We start from the raw sequence: 21,343 nt of genomic DNA on the forward strand, positions 1-21,343 counted from the left end.
TGGTGCTGTCCACGCCACCGCGGCTCCCCCACCTGTGGGTCCTGTCTCCTCTGTGTCTGGGATCCTCCCGCATCGGTTTTGCTTCCTCCCCTCTCTCCCTCCATCTGTCTGTCTTGCCCGCACCTGAGGTTGCCGCCGAGGCGCTGAGACGAGCCAGCAGGAGCTGTGGCTGCGCCCCAGGAAGGCAGAGCAGTTTCTTACTTCCTTCCCCCCGGGTCCCGTCAGGCCTCTGCAGGCGCTCTGTCTTCCGGCTGGAGGTCCCTCTTGGTTCGAGACTTACACGGTCCTTGCTGAGCTCCTAAACGTCTGGTTTCTATCCCGGAAGTTGCTGTCTCTAAGCCAACTGGACAACCACCACTCCTCAAACCCGGAGGCTCTTAGTATCTTCCCTGCTGTGCCGCTAGGCAGCGTTCGGCGCGCTGAAAGAGAGACCCCGAATATGGCACGAGGGGTAGGAAGTGGGCGGCTGTGGGGGGTGCAGCGAGCTTTTAGTCTTAAGTTTTCATTTTTTTTTTTTTCTTTTTCTTTTTTTCGAGACAGAGTCTCGCTCTGTCGCCCAGGCTGGAGTGCAGTGGCGCGATCTCGGCTCGTTGCAAGCTCCGCCTCCCGGGTTCAAGCAATTCTCCTGCCGCAGCCTCCCGAGTAGCTGGGACTACAGGCATGCGCCACCATGCCCAGCTCATTTTGTATTTTTTAGTAGAGATGAGGTTTCTCCCATGTTGGTCAGGCTGGTCTCTAACTCCTGACATCCAGTTATCTGCCCGCCTTGGCCTCCCAAAGTGCTGGGATTATAGGCGTGAGCCACCGTGCGCGGCTAATTTTTTTTTTTTTTTTTTTGAGACAAGGTCTTGCCCTGTTGTCCAGGCTGGAGTACAGTGGCACGATCTTAGCTCACTGCAGGCTCGAATTCCTGAGCTCAAGTGATCCTCCTGTCTCAGCCTCCCAAGTAGCAGGGACTATAGGCTGTATACCACTACACCTGGTGAATTTTAAACATTTTTGTAGTGATGGGGTCTTGCCATGTTGCCCATGCTGGTCTTGAACTCCTGGCCTCAAATGATCCTTCTGCCTCAGCTTCCCAAGGTGCTGGGATTACAGGCCTGAGCCACTGCTCCTGACCTCATATATTTTTTTTGAGACAGGGTATCAGTGTCTCCCAGGCTGGAGTGCAGTGGCGCCATCTCAACTCACTGCAACCCTCGCCTCTTGGGCTCAAGCAGTCCTCCCACCACAGCCTTCCAGGTAGTTGGGACTAGAGGTAAATTTTGTAGTGATGGGTTTTGCCATGTTGCCCAGGTGATCTTCACCTCCTGGACTCAAGTGATCCTCCTGTCTCGGCCTCTCAAATCACACCTGGGATTACAGGCGTGAGCCACTGTACCCAGCCCCATTTTAACTTTTTTTTTTTTTTGAGGCAGAGTCTCGCTCTGTCGCCCAGGCTGGAGTGCAAGTGGTGTGGTCTCGGCTCACCACATGTTCCACTTCCTGGGCTCATGCCATTCTCCTGCCTCAGCCTCCCGAGTAGCTGGGATTCCAGGCACCTGCCACCATGCCCGGCTATTTTTTGTATTTTTAGCAGAGACAGGGTTTCACTGCGTTAGCCAGGATGGTCTCCATCTGACCTTGTGATCCACCTGCCTCGGCCTCCCAAAGTGCTGGGATTACAGGTGTGAGCCACTGTGCCCGGCCCATTTTAACTTTTCTAATAATGATTTTCCTTTTGCCAAAAATGGCAAGTGGGTTTTAGATTAAGTCACTCCTTTTACTAGGCACAGTAGTAGACCTTGAGTTAGGGCTATGGTGGTATCATTTAATAGGAACATTTAACTTCACTAGGTCAATGATAGGAGACCAGCCCGGCCAACATGGTGAAACCTCATCTCTACCAAAGATACAAAAATTAACCGGGTGTGCTGGCATGCGCCTGCACTCTCAGCCATTCAGGAGGCTGAGGCGGGAAAATTGCTTGAACCCGGGAGACGGAGGTTGCAGTGAGCCGAGACTGAACCACTGCACTTCAGCCTGGGTGACAGTGAGACTCCGTCTCAAAAAAGAAAAGAAAAAAGTTGCCGGGCACGGTGGCTCAAGCCTGTAATCCCAGCACTTTGGGAGGCCGAGACGGGTGGATCACGAGGTCAGGAGATCGAGACCATCCTGGCTAACACGGTGAAACCCCATCTCTAGTAAAAAATACAAAAAACTAGCTGGGTGAGGTGGCGGGCGCCTGTAGTCCCAGCTACTCGGGAGGCTGAGGCAGGAGAATGGCGTGAACCCGGGAGGCGGAGCTTGCAGTGAGCTGAGATCCGGCCACTGCACTCCAGCCTGGATGACAGAGCGAGACTCCGTCTCAAAAAAAAAAAAAAAAAAAAGAAAAAAGTCCCATGTACCCATCACCCTCTGAAGTAGTCGTCTGCTGTGTCAGATCTTGTTCATTTTGCTCATTTCTACCCTACCCACATACCTCTACCTGACTGGATTGTTTAAGAGATGGGATCTTGCTGTGTTGCCCAGGCTGGAGCACAGTGGCTGTTCACAGATGTGATCATTTTGCATGACAGCCCCAAACTCCTGGGCTCAGGCGACCCTCAGCCTCCCAAGCAGTGGGGACTACAGATGTGAGCCCCCATACCGGCTCCTACTGGATCATTTTGAAGCAGGTTACAGATGTTGTAACTGTAACACAGACATCATAGGTACAGGCATTTCAGCGCATCTTCCCCAGTGGCTCATAGATCATGCAGATAGAAAATCGGTCAGGAGGGCCGGGCCCGGTGGCTCACGCCTGTAATCCCAGCACTTTGGGAGGCTGAGGTGGGTGGATCACGAGGTCAGGAGATCGAAACCATTCTGGCCAACATGGTGAAACCCCATCTCTACTAAAAATACAAATATTAGCTAGGTGTGGTGGCACTCGCCTGTAGTTCCAGCTACTCGGGAAGCTGAGGCAGGAGAATCGCTTGAACCCAAGAGGTGGAGGTTGCAGTAAGTCAAGATCATGCCACTGCACTTCAGCCTGGCGACAGAGTAAGACTCTGACTCCAAAAAAAAAAAAAAAAAAAAAATCGGTCAGAGGATGCCAGGCACGGTGGCTCAGCCCTATAATCCCAGCACTTTGGGAGGCCGAGGCGGATGGGTCACCTGAGGTCGGGATTTCAAGTCCAGTTTGACCAACATAGAGAAATGCCATCTCTACTAAGAATACAAAATTAGCTGGGCGTGGTGGTGCAGGTCTGTAATCCCAGCTACTCGGGAGGCTGAGGCTGGAGAATCGCTTGAACCTGGGAGGTGGAGGTTGCATTGAGCCAAGATTGCACCATTGCACTCCAGCCTGGGCAACAGGAGTGAAACTCTGTCTCAAAAAACAAAAAAAGAAAGTCAGTCAGGATGCCGGGCAGGGTAGCTCAGTCCTATAATCCCAGCACTTTGGGAGGCTGAGTTGGGAGGATCAGTTGAGCCCAGGAATTTGAGACCAGCATGGGCAACATGGAGAAACCCTGTCTGTACAAGAAACACAAAAAACTTTCTGGACATGATGGTCCATGCCTATAGTCCCAGTTACTCGGAGGGGCTGAGGCGGGAGGATCGCTTGAGCCCAGGAGGTCGAGGTTGCAGTGAGCCATGGTCACACCACTGCACTCCAGCCTGGGCAACAGGGAGGGAGACCCTGTTTTTTTTTTTTTTTTTTTTTTTTTGAAACGGAGTCTCGCTCTGTCGCCCAGGCTGGAGTGCAGTGGTCGGATCTTAGCTCACTGCAAGCTCCGCCTCCCGGGTTCCCGCCATTCTCCTGCCTCAGCCTCCCGAGCAGCTGGGACTACAGGCGCCCGCCACCTCGCCCGGCTAGTTTTTTCTATTTTTTAGTAGAGACGGGGTTTCACCGTGTTATCCAGGATGGTCTCGATCTCCTGACCTCGTGATCCGCCCGTCTCGGCCTCCCAAAGTGCTGGGATTACAGGCTTGAGCCACCGCGCCCGGCCGGGAGACCCTGTTTTAAGAAGAAAAAGAAAATTGATAAAGATATAGATGATTTGAACAAAATGAGTAACAGGGTTACCGTAATGACATGGATGGAATCTGAACCCAGCAAGAAAGAAAACACATTCTTCTCAGGCCACAAGGAGTGCTTAGGGAAACTGACCACATACAAGGCAAGTCTTAAAAACTTGATTTTTATTTGTATTTGTATTTATTTATTTATGAGACGGAGTCTTGCTCTGTCGCCCAGGCTGGAGTGCAGTGGTGCGATCTCTGCTCGCTGCAAGCTTCGCCTCCCGGGTTTACACCATTCTCCTGCCTCAGCCTCCTGAGTAGCTGGGACTACAGGTGCCCGCTACCACGCCCGGCTAATTTTTTGTATTTGTTTTTAGTAGAGACTGGGTTTTACCGTGTTAGCCAGGATCGTCTTGATCTCCCGACCTCGTGATCCACCTGCCTCGGCCTCCCAAAGTGTTGGAATTACAGGCGTGAGCCACCGTGCGTGGCCATATTTATTTATTTTATTCATTTATTTGAGACAGAGTCTCGCTCTGTCACCTAGGCTGGAGTACGATGGTGCAATTTTGGCCCACTGCCTCTGGGTTCAAGTGATTCTCCTGCCTTAGTCTCCTGAGTAGCTGGGATTACAGGCGTGTGCCACCACACCCAGCTAATTTTTGTATATTTTTTTTTTTTTTTTTTGAGACAAAGTCTTGCTCTTTCGCCCAGGCTGCAGTGCAGTGGCTGGATCTCAGCTCACTGCAAGCTCTGCCTTCCAGGTTCACGCCATTCTCCTGCCTCAGCCTCCCGAGTAGCTGGGACTACAGGCGCCCGCCACCTCACCCGGCTAGTTTTTTTGTATTTTTTAGTAGAGACGGGGTTTCACTGTGTTAGCCAGGATGGTCTTGATCTCCTGACCTCGTGATCCGCCCGTCTCGGCCTCCCAAAGTGCTGGGATTACAGGCTTGAGCCACCACGCCTGGCCTAATTTTTGTATTTTTAGTAGAGATGGAGTATCACCATGTTGGCCAGGCTGTTCTTGAACTCCTGATCTCAAGTGATCTGCCTGCCTTGGCCTCCCAAAGTGCTGGGATTATAGGCATGGGCCACCAGACCCAGCCTTTTGTTTTTCATGTACTTATTTATTTATTTATTTATTATTTTTGAGATGGAGTCTTGCTCTGTTGCCCAGGCTGGAGTGCAGTGGCATGATCTTGGCTCATTGCAAACTCTGCCTCTTGGGTTCAAGCAGTTCTTGTGCTGCAGCTTCCCGAGTAGCTGGTACTACAGGCGCCTGTCACCACGCCCAGCTAATTTTTTGTGTTTTTAGTAGAGACGGGGTTTTGCCATGTTGGCCAGGCTGGTCTTGAACTCCTGACCTCAGTTGATCCACCCGCCCTCGGCCTCCCTAAGTGCTGGGATTACAGGCTTGAGCCACCGTGCCTGACTCTTTATAACTTTAGAACAATGACTGACTTACTGACCGTGTTTTCTCTCACCTGTGGAGTCAGAACTTAACCATAACCAAGCTTCCTCCTGCCTGCTATGGGTCCCTTCTGGAATGTTCCAGAAGTGGCATCAGGAGGCTGCCCAGCCAGCTTGTGAGTCGTATTCTGGAGTCAGAGTTTGGTGCCCGCCTGGGTCAGGCTCCATCCCCACTTCCCCGCCTCATTTGCCCCTGTCTACACCATTGTACTGGGAGACACTTCCTGTCCCTCCTACGTAGCCCATGCTAAGCAAGGTGCTTCTGTCCACCTTACCTTTCTGATGCAGGAAGGGCTGAAGTCATGGAGGGGCGGCCTGTCAGGCCCAGCGAGGGTGGCATGGATGCTGTCCTTAGTGACAGATGACAGGGGATGGGCTGGGACTGCAGGCCTGGCTCCCCTAGCTGCTCCTGCGCGTCAGGGGCTGCACATTAGCCTGGCCAGGGCCCCTCATTGGATCCCTCCTGTCTGCCCAGTCTATAGCCCTTGCCCCCCTGCCCACCCGCTGCCAGTTCTCATCGGCCCTGCTTCCCTACTCGACTCTGCCGCCCTGGCCTCTCCTCCTCGGTCTCGCTCCTCCCGGACTTGTCCTCTGTCTGAGTCCGGCAGGACAGAGTCCGACCGTCTGGCCCCCTCGTGGCTCCGTCTGCTCCTCCTGCCGCCTTCTGCTGTCCAGGTCACTTGGTTTTTGGCCTGCTGGCCCCCAGCCACCGTGCTGGCCGCCTGCTCTCCAGGCTGCCCCTTGCCCAGGGCTGCACCCCCGACTGGTCCTCCGTCTTGGTGGTGCTGGGACTGTGTTTTCCGTCCTCTGCAGTGGGCTGGTTTCCCTCGTGTGCCGAGGCCCCTCTGCCTGGCTGTCCCTGGCTGCCCCACGCAGCTGAGCTGTGCTCCCGCTGGCTGGAGCTCAGGATGCCCACGCCGTTCTGGCAAATAACGCTGCTGGAAACACAGGACGAGCAGCTGCCCCTCTGCGCACGTGGTCTTCGGACACACGTGAGGGCCGCTCTAGCTTGGGTGCTCACTGCGGGCGATTCTCCCCTCCAGGGGACGCTGGGGGATGTCTGGGGACATGCATGACTCAGGGGCGCTCCTGGCGTGGAGTGGATGGAGGCTTGGAGTACTGATCCGCACCCTGCAGGGTCCAGGATGGCCCCACTCCAGAGAGCGACCCCACCCCAAATGTCAGCTTTGGCAAGGGGGTTGTGCCTGGCCACAGAGGTGCTGGCCCGGATGCAGATGAGTGCCCTGTCCATCCCTCTGAGCTCCGTGTGGCTTGTCCTGTGCTGCTTTCCCTGCCCCAGTGATACTGGGGGCACTTAACTTGTCTCTCTCTTATTTATTTATTTATTTTTAAGACGGAGACTCGTTCTGTCGCCCGGGGTGGAGTGCAGTGGCGAGATCCCGGCTCACTGCAACCTCCACCTCCTGGGTTCAGGTGATTCTCTTGCCTCAGCCTCTCGAGTAATTGGGATTACATGCACCCACCACCATGCCTGGCTAATTTTTGTATTTTTAGTAGAGACGGGGGTGGCGATGTTGCCCAGGCTGCTCTCGAACTCCTGGCCTCAAGTGATCTGCCCACCTTGGCCTCCCAAAATGCTGGGATTACAGAGTAAGCCACTGTGCCTAGCCCCTTTTTTTAAAAAAAAAAATAAATAAATAAACTTTATTTTCTAGAGCAGTTCTAGGTTCACAGCAAAATTGAGCAGAAGGCACAGAGAGTTCCCATAGACCCCCTGCCCCAACAGGCACAGCCGCCTGCACCGTCAGCTTCCCCCACAGAACGGTGCATCGGTTACAATCGATGGCCCTCTGTGGCGTCATTTTCTTTTTTTTTTTTTTCTTTTTTTTTTTTTGAGGCGGAGTCTCGCTCTGTCGCCCAGGCTGGAGTGCAGTGGCCGGATCTCAGCTCACTGCAAGCTCCGCCTCCCGGGTTCACGCCATTCTCCTGCCTCAGCCTCCCGAGTAGCTGGGACTACAGGCGCCTGCCACCTCGCCCGGCTAGGTTTTTTTTTTGTATTTCTTAGTAGAGATGGGGTTTCACCGTGTTAGCCAGGATGGTCTCGATCTCCTGACCTCGTGATCTACCCGTCTCGGCCTCCCAAAGTGCTGGGATTACAGGCTTGAGCCACCGCGCCCGGCTTGTGGCGTCATTTTCATCTCCCAGAGTCCACAGTCTACACCAGGGCTTGCCCTTGGTGTTACGTCTTTTTTTCTTTTTTTTTTTTTTGAGACAGTGTCTCACTCTGTCACCCAGACTGGAGTGTAGTGGCGTGATCTCGGCTTACTGCAACCTCTGCCTCCCGGCTTCAAGTGATTCTCCTGCCTCAGCCTCCTGAGTAGCTGGGAATACGGGCGAGAGCCACCACGCCTGGATAATTTTTTTATTTTTAGTACAGATGGGGTTTCACCGTATTGGCCAGGCTGGTCTCAAACTCCTGACCTTGTGATCTGCCCGCCTCAGCCTCCCAAAGTGCTGGGATTACAGGCGTGAGCCACCATGTCTAGCCGGTGTTACATGTTCTATGGTTTAGACAGATGTGTGATGACATGTATTCACGTTACAGTGTCACACGAAGTCATTTCACAGCCCTAAAAATCCCCTGTGCTCCATCGAGTTAGCCTTCCTGACCCCAGCCTGGGGCAGCCACTGACCATCTTACGGTCGCCATGGTTTTGCCTCGTCCAGAATGTCATCCGGCTGGAGTCGTACTGTAGTACATATAACAGGCAGGTGTTTCAAATGGGTTTCTTTCCTTTTTTTTTTTTTTTTTTTTTCAGATAGGATCTTAATCTGTCACGCAGGCTAGAGTGCAGTGGCATGATCATAGCTTGCTGTGGCCTCCACCTCCTGGTTTCAAGTGATCCTCCTGCCTCAGCCTCCAAGTAGCTGGGATTACAGGTGTGCACCACCACACCAGGCTAGTTTTTTTTATTTTTAGTAGAGACAGGGTCTCAGTATGTTGCCCAGGGTGGTCTTCAGCTCTTGAGCTCAGGTGATCCTCCCACCTCTGCCCTTGGCTTCCTAAAGTGCTAGGATTACAGGCATGAGCCACAGTGCCCTCTTTTTTTTTTTTTTTTTTTTTTTTTTTAAAAAAAGCCAGCTTCGGCCGGGCGCGGTGGCTCAAGCCTGTAATCCCAGCACTTTGGGAGGCCGAGGCGGGCGGATCACAAGGTCAGGAGATCGAGACCACAGTGAAACCCTGTCTCTACTAAAAAATACAAAAAATTAGCCGGGCGCGGTGGCGGGCGCCTGTAGTCCTAGCTACTCAGGAGACTGAGGCAGGAGAATGGCGTGAACCCAGGAGGCGGAGCTTGCAGTGAGCCAAGATCGCGCCACTGCACTCCAGCCTGGGCAACAGCGTGAGACTCCATCTCAAAAAAAAAAAGCCAGCTTCATAGTGTGTTTTTTTTTTTTTTTTTTTTTTTTTTTTTTACGAAGTCTTGCTCTGTTGCCCAGGCTGGAGTGTAGTGGCGCGATCTCTGCTTACTGCAAGCTCCGCCTCCCAGCTTCAAGCAATTCTCCTGCCTCAGCCTCTGGAGTAGCTGGGATTACAAGCGGCCGCCACCACGCCAGGTTAATTTTTGTATTTTTAGTAGAGACGAGGTTTCACCATGTTGGCCAGGGTGGTCTTGAAATCCTGACGTCAGGTGATCTGCACTCCTTGGCCTCCCAAAGTGCTGAGATGACAGGCATGAGGCCCTGCGCCTGGACTGAGTTATATTTTAATGCATGGATGGCCACGTTGTGTTGATCCACCTCAGCTGTTTTTTTTTTTTTTTTTTTTGAGACAAGAGTTTTGCTCTTTTTCTCCAGGCTGGAGTGAGTGCAGTGGCATGACCTCGGCTCACTGCAACCTTTGCCTCCCAGGTTCAAGCATGTGATTCTCCCTCCTCAGCCTCCCGAGTAGCTGGGATTACAGGCACCCGCCACCATGCCCGGCTAATTTTTGTATTTTTAGTAGAGACAGGGTGTCACCATGTTGGCCAGACTGGTCCCGAACTCCTGACCTCATGATCTGCCCCCCTGCTCGACTTCCCAAAGTGTTGGGATTACAGGCGTGAACCACCGTGCCCAGCCTCAGTCCCCTCACCTGCTGATGGACACCTGGGTTGCTGTCACCCTCTGGCTGTTGTGATGCTGTGTGAACCTGCGTATACAGGTTGACATGCCTCTTTCTCTCCATCCGTATTACCTCTCCCCGAAGCCAGGTGCTCTGTGCTAGAGAGCCGGCCCTGAGCCTCCTCCTGGCATGCAGGCAGCGCCCAGCATGTTGGAGGCATTCACTGCTTGCTGGGAGAACAGAAGGGCTGAAGCAGGTATTGGTGGGCTCTTGATGTCCACGGTGGGTTTTGGAGCAGCCCTTGAAACCTTTGTAGCTGTGGGTGGGTGTGTACATGTTCAAACGGGTTTTTCTGATCCTGGAGGATCACTTGCTTGAGCACAGGAGTTCAAAGCCAGCCTGGGCAACACAGCAAGACCCCATCTCTAAAAAAATTAGCTGGGCATGAGTGATGTGTGCCTGTGGTCCCAGCTACTCAGCAGTCTGAGGCAGGAGGATTGCTTGAGCCCAGGGTTCGAGGCTGCAGTGAGCTACGATTGCACCACTGCACTCCATCCTGGGCAACAGAGCGAGCTCCTTTCTAAAGAAAAAAAAAAATCAGACCAGGTACCATGGCTCATGCTGTAATCCCAGCTCTTTGGGAGGCTGAGTTGGGTGGACCCGTTCCCTGTTAAGCTCAGGAGTTCGAGACCAGCCTGGCAAATGTGGTGAAACCCTGTCTCTACTAAAAATACAAAAATTAGCCAGGTGTGATGGCTCATGCCTATAGTCCCAGCTACTCAGGAGGCTGAGGCACAAGAATCACTTGAACCCGGGAGGTGGAGATTGCAGTGAGCTGAGATAGCACCACTACACTCTACCCTGGGCGACAGTGAGACTCCATCTCAAAAAAAAAAAAAAAAAAAAAAATTTTTTTTTTCTGGAAAAGATGAGTCAGCCTTTATCAGGTTCTTAGGTTGTTGGTGAACAAAGAAAGAAAGCCTTGCAGAGAAGGGCTTTGGCCTTCACTGTGACCCCCATGCTGTTTGTATTTGAACAGCCGTCAGGCCTTGGAACTCCAAGGGACGGAAGGAGGAAGAGCTGACATTCCATGTATGTTTCTCTCCTCCCTTTTCCTAAGAACGCTCCTGAACCAGGGCATTTCTGCCTCTAGGGGACACAGGGTGATGTCTGGGGGACATCGGTGGTTGTCATGACTGGTGGAGGCCAGGGACGCTCTGGTGCCTCTGCAGCGCCCAGGACAGCCCCACTGTCTAGTGCCCAGAGCGGGAGACCCATCCTGCCCAAGTGGTCAGCCCTAATGTCAGCCATGCTGAGGTTGAGAAACCTGTGTTAATTACACAGAAACCAACCGAGTCCAATCCTGCTTGCACCAGGCACAGGATCAACTCCCCACAGGGCAGACGATGGAAACCAGGGGGACCCCAGCTCCCGGGATTCACTCCCTCTCTCCCTTCCCTGTCAGTGTGTGGATTTTAATGTGTGCAGCCTCCTGGGACCTCAGTAGGGCAGACATCATGGGATAAGGAGTCTCTTGGAGGCCTGTGGAATCCCTAACCAAGGGGTCTCACCCAGGGTGATGTCATACCCCCCCACCCTGTACTGGATGATGTCTGGGGACATTTGTGGTTGTCACAACTATAGGGTGTTCCTGGCATGGCAGTGTCAGGGGAGAGGAACTTGTTGCCTTGGGGGCATCTAGATGGCAGACCACTGGGAGGGGGGTCCTAGATTGGACACCACTGGGAGAGGGTCCTAGATGGGAAACCACCGGGAGAGGGGTCCTTGTTGGGGGTTGGTGGAGTGTGGATGGGCGGCTTCTGACAAAATGCCTCGGCTTCTCCAGCCGCCAGATACAGCTCAGGTGATGAGCTCCTCCTTGTACACCTGCTGAGTCAGGTGACCTGGGGGGCAGGCTGTGGAGCCAGCCTGGGGACGGGCCCCAGGGGATGAGGGCATCAGGATAAAGGCGCACAAAGGGGTGGAGCTGAGCCTTGGAGGAGGTGCCCTGGTGGGCGAGCTTGGCGCTGGAGCCTTACCCAGGAAGCTCATGGATGCTGGCATGTGCCTCTTGCCGTTCAGGTGGGACAGGGTCTCCCCGTCTCGGCACTGGACAGTGGGGCTGTCCTGGGCACTGCAGGGTGCCAAGCAGGGTTCCTGACCTCCACCCACTCCATGCCAGGAGCTTCTCCCAGTGGCGACAACCACAAATGTCCCAGACATGGCCCAGCATCCCCTGGCGTCTGAGTCGTGTTTGGTTGAGAACCAGTGACAGAGGTGACACACATTCACTGTCACAAAAGCTGCCGTAAACGCGAAGTATCAGGAAAAACTCCCGAGACCCCCATGTATGCTATGCGTAGTGCCCTGCGATGATGCTTTGTGCTCCTGGGTGTGTCCTGCATGTGGTGCCAAAAGCCCTCGCTAGAGGGGCCTGAGACTCTGGGGGAAGGGACTGGGGTGCCACCTGTGAGCGGGACAGCCCCCTGGCGTGGTCCAGGTATCATGGCCCTTTACTCTGATGCAGATTGCCCCCCAACGAGTGCTGGGACATAGTGCTTGGTTCACGACTGGTGCCCACAGATGCCCACTTGGCATTTGGTGGCTGAACAGCATCTGCCTCTGGTATCCCTGCAGATGGAGGACGGCCATACTCTCTTCGACTATGAGGTCCGCCTGAATGACACCATCCAGCTCCTGGTCCGCCAGAGCCTCGTGCTCCCCCACAGCGCCAAGGAGCGGGACTCCGAGCTCTCCGACACCGACTCGGGCTGTTGCCTGGGCCAGAGTGAGTCGGACAAGTCCTCCACCCACGGCGAGGCAGCCGCCGAGACTGACAGCAGGCCAGCCGACGAGGACATGTGGGATGAGACGGAGTTGGGGCTGTACAAGGTGCGCCTCCCCTCTGCATCTGCTCTGGGGTTGGACATTCTCCCTGCCATTCTGATCTCTGCATACCCAGGGCCCACGGGAGGGGCTTCCCACGCCCCTCTCCAGCTCCAGCTGGGGAGAAATGGCCAAGGGGTGGTTTCCTGCACATTCCCTGAGGGGAACACAGTGCCCTGGGCTTCCTTTGTGGACCTCTAGAGCAGAGTCTTGTGTGGGGGCTTGCACGTGTTTTCTCTGTGAAGCTTGCAGTGGCTGTGACGTTTCTGAACTTGCTGCCACCATGTAAGATCAGGAATTGTCACAGAAAGATCTGGGTTTCCAGCTCTTTTCTTTCTTTCTTTTTTTTTTGGCAGGGTCTCACTTTGTTGCCCAGCCTGGGGTGCAGTGGTGTGATCACAGCTCACTGCAGCCTCGAACTTGTGGGCTCAAGTGATCCTCCCACCTCAGCCTCCTGAGTAGCTGATGTTATAGGTGTGTGCCGCCACACCCAGCTAATTTTATTATTATTATTATTATTTTTTTTTTTTTTTGAGACGGAGTCTCGCTCTGTCGCCCGGGCTGGAGTGCAGTGGCCGGATCTCAGCTCACTGCAAGCTCCGCCTCCCGGGTTTACGCCATTCTCCTGCCTCAGCCTCCCGAATAGCTGGGACTACAGGCGCCCGCCACCTCGCCCGGCTAGTTTTTTGTATTTTTTTTAGTAGAGACGGGGTTTCACTGTGTTAGCCAGGATGGTCTCGATCTCCTGACCTGATCCACCCGCCTCGGCCTCCCAGAGTGCTGGGATTACAGGCTTGAGCCACCGCGCCCGGCCTATTTTTTTAATACATGGTCTCATTCTGTTGCCCAGGCTGGACTGCAGTAGTGCCATCTCAGCTCACTGCAACCTCTACCTCCTGGGTTCAAGCAATTCTCGTGCCTCAGTCTCCTGAGTAGCTGGGATTGCAGGCATGTGCCACCACACTTGGCTAATTTTTGTATTTTTTATAGAGACAGGGTTTCGCCACGTTGGCCAGGCTAGTCTTGAACTCCTGGCCTCAAGTGATCCTCCTGCCTCAGCCTCCCAAAGTGCTGGAATTATAGGTGTGAGCCACCGCACCCAGTCTGTTTTATTTTTTAGTAGACACAGGATCTTACTATGTTGCCCAGGCTAGTCTTGAGTTCCGGGGCTCAAGCATCCACCTGCCTTGGCCTCCCAAAGTGTCGGGATTCCAAGCGTGAGCCATGATGCCCTGCCTGGATTTCCAGCTTCTCTTGACAAATGGGCAGCTCTGGTCTCTCAGAGCCTTCTAGCAGCTGTGGCTGAAGCAGAACTGCAGGGGCCTTTGTGAAGACAGTCCATGGCCCCTGGCCCCGCATCCCCATCACCCCTGCTGGGGCTGGTTTCTCACGGGCCTGGGTTCCCAGCCGGGGAGGAGAAACCTCGCTGTGGGCATTTGAGTTTGTGCCCTGGTTCCAGAGCATCCCAGCGTCCGAGAATCAAGGTGGTCTCCCGTCAGTTTTCCTTACCCCGTTGGGATACCAGAGTTCCCTCATTCCTCACAGGTCAACGAGTACGTCGATGCCCGGGACACGAACATGGGAGCGTGGTTTGAGGCGCAGGTGGTCAGGGTGACGCGGAAGGCCCCCTCCCGGGACGAACCCTGCAGCTCCACGTCCAGCCCCGCACTGGAGGAGGACGCGGACGTCATTTACCACGTGAAATACGACGAGTGAGTCATGGCAGGTGGGCGGGCCTGGGTCCTCAGGCTCTGAGACGTGCGTCCTTGGCTGCGGCTGTTCAGGCCAGAGCTTGGCACTGTCTCGAGATGGTAATCAGGATCTGGGGCCCCACCCTCAAATTCCTAACAGCATACAAGGCTCACTGCCCCCTCTACCTCCCGGTTTCATACGATTCTGCTGCCTCAGCCTCCCAATTAGCTGGGACTACAGGCGTGCACCACCAAGCCTGGCTAATTTTTGTTTTTGTTTATGTTTTGCTTTTTTTTTTTTGAGACATAGTTTTACTCTTGTTGCCCAGGCTGGAGTCAATGGCACGATCTTGACTCGCTGCAACCTCCGACTCCCGGGTTCAAGCGATTCTCCTGCCTCAGCCTCCCGAGTAGCTGGGATTACAGGCACCCGCCACCACGCCTGGCTAATTTTGTATTTTTAGTAGAGATGGGGTTTCTCCATGTTGGCTGGTCTCGAACTCCCGACCTCAGTTGATCTGCCCGCCTCAGCCTCCCAAAGTGCTGGGATTACAGGCGTGAGCCACTGCGCCCGGCCACGCCCGGCTAATTTTTGTATTTTTAGTAGAGACAGGGTTTCACCGTGTTGGTCAAGCTGGTCTTGAACTCCTGACCTCGGGTGATCCGCCTGCCTTGGCCTCCCAAAGTGCTGGGATTACAGGCTTGAGCCATCGCTCCCGGCCTCTCCTCTTGTTCTAAAGACACCAGTCCTGTTGGATTGGGGCCCACCCTACTGCGGTGTGATCTCATCTTAATAAGATTTCATCTGCAAAGGTTCTACCTACAAAGACCCTATTTCCAAAAACAGAACTATTTGTGGGTACTGGGGATCCGCGTTTGAACACCTCTTTTTGCAGGGGACACGGGCAACCCATAATAATTCTGTACCTGGAATGTACCTTAATATACCTGCGTGTTCTCAACACCAGCAAATAAGCCTGTCGGGAGGGGCCTCTGCACACTGTCGGGAGGGGCCGGCCCCACTTCGGCTTGTTTCCCATGGAGGGAACGAGGTTTGGTCTTACCACGGGATCTAAGGCCGGGGCTTTCCTCCCAGCTACCCGGAGAACGGCGTGGTCCAGATGAACTCCAGGGACGTCCGAGCGCGCGCCCGCACCATCATCAAGTGGCAGGACCTGGAGGTGGGCCAGGTGGTCATGCTCAACTACAACCCCGACAACCCCAAGGAGCGAGGCTTCTGGTACGACGCGGAGATCTCCAGGAAGCGTGAGACCAGGACGGCGCGGGAACTCTACGCCAACGTGGTGCTCGGGTGAGCCTCGCATCCTGGGGCGAGTCCTCCCTCTCTCCTTTCCTCCCTTTCCGGCCACCCAGCCCCTCCCGGGGCCCCCGGACTGGCTCTGAAGCCGTCCAGCCAGGCTGTGTGTGCTCCGGCCTGGCCTTCCTGCTTCCCCTCTGGGGTCTGGTCTTGCTCCCTGCTAAGCATCTTTCTTTTTTTTTTTTTTTTTGAGACGGAGTCTCGCTCTGTAGCCCAGGCTGGAGTGCAGTGGCCGGATCTCAGCTCACTGCAAGCTCCGCCTCCCGGGTTCACGCCATTCTCCGGCCTCAGCCTCCCGAGTAGCTGGGACTACAGGCGCCTGCCACCTCGCCCGGCTAGTTTTTTGTATTTCTTAGTAGAGACGGGGTTTCACCGTGTTAGCCAGGATGGTCTCGATCTCCTGACCTCGTGATCCACCCGTCTCGGCCTCCCAAAGTGCTGGGATTACAGGCTTGAGCCACTGCGCCCGGCCATCTAAGCATCTTTCTAAGACCGACCACCTTGGGCCCCTGAGTGCCTCTGCCCACGGAACCGTCTCTGACCGCCGGGCCCTGACAGGCAGAGTTGTCAAGCTTCCTTTTTCTCGTTTTTTTTTGGTTGTTGTTGTTGTTGTTGTTTTTTGAGGCAGAGTCTCACTCTCTTGCCCAGGCTGGAGCACAGTGGCACAATCTCAGCTCACTGCAAGCTCCTTCTCCTGGGTTCACGCCATTCTCCTGCCTCAGCCTCCCGAGTAGCTGGGACTACAGGCGCCCGCCACCTCGCCCGGCTCATTTTTTTGTATTTTTAGTAGAGACGGGGTTTCACCGTGTTAACCAGGATGGTCTTGATTTCTTGACTTTGTGATCCCCCCACCTCGTCCTCCCAAAGTGCTGGGATTACAGGCGTGAGCCACTAGGCCCGGCCTCAAGCTTTTTCTCTTTTGTTTGTTTCAAATTTGGTGAATAGGTACCATTCACAGGGTCAAAATTCAGAAAGTACCCAAGACCACACATGAAGATTCCCCCTCCTCTGCCTGGTCACCCAGTTCCCCTTTTTGGCGACATCACTGTTACCAGCTTTCTGGGGGCATTCTGTTCATAACCATATTTACAAAACCACACTGCTTAGGAGTCAGCAAACTGCAGTCCAGAGGCCTGCTGTGGTCCTCTGCCTGCTTTGACAAAATTTTATTGGGACACAGTCACGCCCATTTTTATCTTACTACCTGTGGTTGCTTTTGTGTTATAAGGTCAGAGTTGCATAGTTGTAACAGAGACTATGTGGCCTACAAAGCTGAAAATCCTTCCTGTCTGACCCTTTGCAGAAAAACTTTGCAGACCCTCTTCTTTCTCCCTTGCTTCTTTGTGTGTGTGTGTGTGTGTGTGTGTGATAAAATAGATGTAACAGAAAATTTACCTTTTTTTTTTTTTTTCTTTGAGACAGAGTCTTGCTCTGTTGCCCAGGCTGAGTGCAGTGACCGGATCTCAGCTCACTGCAAGCTCCGCCTCCCGGGTTTACGCCATTCTCCTGCCTCAGCCTCCCGAGTAGCTGGGACTACAGGCGCCCGCCACCGCGCCCGGCTAGTTTTTTGTATTTTTTAGTAGAGACGGGGTTTCACCGTGTTAGCCAGGATGGTCTCGATCTCCTGGCCTCGTGATCCGCCCGTCTTGGCCTCTGAAAGTGCTGGGATTACAGGCTTGAGCCACCGCGCCCGGCCCTTTTTTTTTTTTTTTTTTTTTTTTTAAGACAGAGTCTCCCTCTGTTGCCCAGGCTGGGGTATAGTGGCATGATCTTGGCTCACTGCAGCCTCTGCCTCCCAGATTCAGGTGATTCTCCTGCCTCAGCCTCCCAAGTATGTGGGATTATAGGTGCCTGCTACCATGCCTGGCTAATTTTTATATATATATATTTTTTAGTAGAGTCTGGGTTTCACCATATTGGCCAGGCTGGTCTTGAACTCCTGACCTCAAGTGATTTGCCCGCCTCTGCCTCCCACAGTGCTGGGATTATAGGCATGAGCCACTGTGCCTGGTCGAAAATTTACCATTTGAACCATGTTTAAGTGCACAGTTCAGTGGCATTAAACGCATTTATGTTGTTATTCTGCCGTCTCCACTACTTTGTCCTTTTCCCAAACTGAAACTCTGACCCCATGAAACGCTCACTCCCCAGCCCCTGACATCCCTGCATCCTACTTTCCATCTCTGTGAATCTGACGACTCGGGGGACCTCCTAGGAATGGGATCACACAGGATTTGTCCTTTTGCATCTGTTCACTGACGTCACTGAGCATGATGTCCTTGAGGTGCATCAGGCTGTAGCCTGGTTGGAGTTTCCTTCCTTTTTGTGGCCAAGTGATAGCCCATGACATGTTGTCTATAAACATGAGCATCTTGGCAATGGCGTTCCAAGTACAGGTACAGCAAGCGCAGAGGTCCTGGGACATTTATGGTGCATCTGTGGCCCGGCAGGGAGGTCAGTGAGCTGCAGTGGAGGGAGGAGAGTGGCTGGGGCTGCGGAAGCTGTGGAAGACTTCACAGTGGAAGGCTGTGGAAGACTGAGTCTGGGCCATCACGGCATTACTTGGGTGTGGTGTGGAATTGGTATTTATTCTCTGCTAGGGGCGATTCTGACCCTGAGATTTTCTGAGAAACAAATTATCTGGATTATTATATGGAATCTGATTTTTAAATGCTGGTGATTAACGTTTTTTTCTTTTTTTTTTTTTTTTTTGAGACGGAGTCTCGTTCTTGTTGCCCAGGCTGGATCTCTGCTCACTGTAACCTCCACCTCCTGGGTTCAAGGGATCCTCCTGCCTCAGTCCCTCAAGTAGCTGGGATTACTGGTGCCCACCACCACGTGCAGCTAATTGTTGTATTTTTAGTGGAGACAGAGTTTCACCATGTTGGCCAGGCTGGTCTTGAACTCCTGACCTCAGGTGATCCACCCACCTCAGCCCCCAAAAGTGCTGGATTACAGTCGTGAGCCACTGCGCCCAGCCAATCTGGTTTTACAAAGGGCAGTTCCCCTACACATACTCTCTTGCCTCCTGCCATGTAAGATGTGCCTGTGCTCCTCATTCACCTTCCACCATGATTGTGAGGCCTCCCCAGCTATGCGGAACTGTGAGTCCATTAAACCTTTTTCCTTTCTAAATTACTCAGTCTTTATTATTTAGTATGTCTTTATTAACAACACGAGAACAGAGTCATACAACCCCTTCCAAGCTCTCGTGGTGGCTGATACAATCCACGTCTTTGCGGTTGAAGGATGGGGGCTTCATTTATTTTTAACTTGGCTCCTGGAGGCTGCCTGCAGTTCCCAGGACCCGCCTGCAGTTCCATGCCCTGTGGGCCCCTCTGATGTGGCTACTGACATCAAGCCAGCAAGGGAGGTCTTCAGCTAGTCGGCTAGTGAGATATAGAGCATTGAGCGACAGTCCGTCAGCTCTGCTGTGTTCTTATGGGTTAGGTTTAAGTCACAGTCTTGCCCATACTTTTATGGGGAGAAATGCCCACAAATGCATGGTTACCAGAAGGTGGGGGCTGGGGGGCCACCTTAGGCTCCATCTGCACCAGTTATACACCAGCTGCTGTCCGTTTACCCAGAGATGGATAACCTGCCCGGATAACCTGCACAGCCAGCACCCACGAGCTTCCTCCACCTCAGTCCCTTCCCCAGCAGAAGAAAACCACTTTTTTTTTTTTTTTTTGAGATGGAGTCTCGCTCTGCCACCCAGGCTGGAGTGCAGTGGTGCGATCTCAGCTCACTGCAAGCTCCGCCTCCCGGGTTCATGCCATTCTCCTGCCTTATCCTCCCGAGTAGCTGGGACTATAGGTGCCCACCACCGCGCCTGGCTAATTTTTTGTATTTTTAGTAGAGACGGGGTTTCACTGTGGTCTCCATCTCCTGACCTTGTGATCCACCCACCTTGGCCTCCCAAAGTGCTGGGATTACAGGCGTGAGCCACCGTGCCCAGCCGAAAACCGCTTTTCTGCACACTGACTGTCACGAGGAAGGGGTGTCACCAGGCAGGGAAACGAAGATACCTGGCCGACCACACGTTGGGGCATTCGGGGTTCTTTGATTCATTCACGCTGGTGTCCCGAGCCCTCTGGGGATGCAGGAGGCACAGCGGGAAAGGGAGGGGGTGCTCGGTCCAGGCAGCTCTGGGGCAGACATTGTCCCTTTCCAGCCCCACAGGAGCTTCCAGGGACGCAGTGAGGTCATGTGGAGTCGAGGTGTGCCTCGCAGTGAGTTTGTGATATGTGCCCGTCGTTAGCCGCTTCGACTTTCATCAACTGCTGAGTCAGGCATCATACAAGATGAGACAGAGAAACGCACCAGCAGTCGCTGTCTTAGGAGGCACCCAGCCTGGTGCGGGAGACAGATCTGCAGATGACAGACTAGGGAGATGGGTACTCTGAGACAACACGCGAGCAACGGCGGCAGAGACGGCTGAGCGGCCTCTGAGATTGGCAGGCTCAGATAGGTGGCTGGGCCCCATCCCGCTCTGGGCAGTGCTAGGAGCTACCAGCTTTTGCCAGGGCTGACTTCTAAATGCAAACCCTCTGCACTGGTGTCTCCGCAGTGTGGGGGTCAATTCAATCATCGTTCATTTTCATTAAATTTTACCTTGCAGTGTAGATTCACAGGCAGTTATAATGTAGAGATGGCTAGGCGCAGTGGCTCACGCCTGTCTTCCCAGCACTTTGGGAGACTGAGGTGGGAGGATCGCTTGAGCCTGGGAGGTCGAGGCGCAGCGAGCTATGATCACACCCCTGCCCTCCAGCCTGGGCAACAGCAAGAGAGTCAGAAAAAAAAAAAAAAAAAGCCGCGTACCCTTTATTCAATTTCCCCCAATGGTAACATCTTTTTTTTTTTTTTTTTTTTTTGAGACGGAGTCTCGCTCTGTAGCCCAGGCTGGAGTGCAGTGGCCGGATCTCAGCTCACTGCAAGCTCCGCCTCCCGGGTTCACGCCATTCTCCGGCCTCAGCCTCCCGAGTAGCTGGGACTACAGGCGCTGCCACCTCGCCCGGCTATTTTTTGTATTTCTTAGTAGAGACGGGGTTTCACCGTGTTAGCCAGGATAGTCTCGATCTCCTGACCTCGTGATCCGCCCATCTCGGCCTCCCAAAGTGCTGGGATTACAGGCTTGAGCCACCGCGCCCGGCCAGTAACATCTTATATTAATAAACTATACTGTGTTACTGCAACTGGGATATTGACTTTGATAGTCAAGAGTGAGTTTCCTCCCCATAAAATCCTTCTCATTGCCCCTTTTATAGCCACCTCCCCATCCCCAGCTGGTCCCTGACCCCTGGCAAGCACTAATTTTTTCTTTTTGTTTGAGACGGAGTCTCGCTCTCTTTTGTTCTCTGTTGATACAATTTTGTAATTTCAAGGATTTTATAATTTCAACTTTGTAATAAGGACTCCTGTTACATAAATGGAATCACACAGTATGTAACCTTTTGGGATTGATTCTTTTTTTCCCCACTCCATAATTACGGATTAACTAAAGTTATCGCGTATCAGTAGCTCATTCCTTTTCACCCCTGAGTAGTATTCTGTGGTATAGATGGGCCACTGTTTTTTTTTTTTTTTTCAACGACCCATTGGATATCTGAGCTGTTTCCAGGATTTTTTGCGGTTTAAGATTTATTTGTTTGTTTTTTGAGACAGAGTCTTGCTCTGTTGCCCAGGCTCTGGAGTGCAGTGATGTGATCTCAGCTCACTGCAACCTCTGCCTCCCGGATTCAAACGATTCTCCTGCCTCAGCCTGCGCACGGAGTAGCTGGGATTACAGGTGCGTGCCAGCACACCCAGTTTATTTTTGTAATTTTAGTAGAGGTGGGGTTTCTCCATGTTGGCCAGGCTGATCTCGAATTCCTGACCTCAGATGATCCGCCCGCCTTGGCCTCTCAAAGTTTTAGGATTACAGGCGTT

The 21,343-nt window shown here is 53.3% G+C and overlaps 1 protein-coding gene across 4 annotated transcripts in view; it reads left to right on the forward strand.

Moving 5' to 3' along the window:
- LOC105487125 (ubiquitin like with PHD and ring finger domains 1) overlaps window positions 1–21,343 on the forward strand; it is a 55,792-nt gene that overhangs the window by 7,430 nt on the left and 27,019 nt on the right. For all 4 annotated transcript variants that reach the window (XM_071086727.1, XM_071086728.1, XM_071086729.1 and 1 more), the window contains exons 3-5: window positions 12,158–12,412; window positions 13,952–14,118; window positions 15,194–15,409. In XM_071086727.1, coding sequence (XP_070942828.1) covers window positions 12,158–12,412; window positions 13,952–14,118; window positions 15,194–15,409 — 638 coding nt within the window. The remainder of the gene's footprint in view (window positions 1–12,157; window positions 12,413–13,951; window positions 14,119–15,193; window positions 15,410–21,343) is intronic.

Source organism: Macaca nemestrina, chromosome 20 (genome assembly GCF_043159975.1).
Source record: "Macaca nemestrina isolate mMacNem1 chromosome 20, mMacNem.hap1, whole genome shotgun sequence".
NCBI classification, from domain to species: domain Eukaryota; kingdom Metazoa; phylum Chordata; class Mammalia; order Primates; family Cercopithecidae; genus Macaca; species Macaca nemestrina.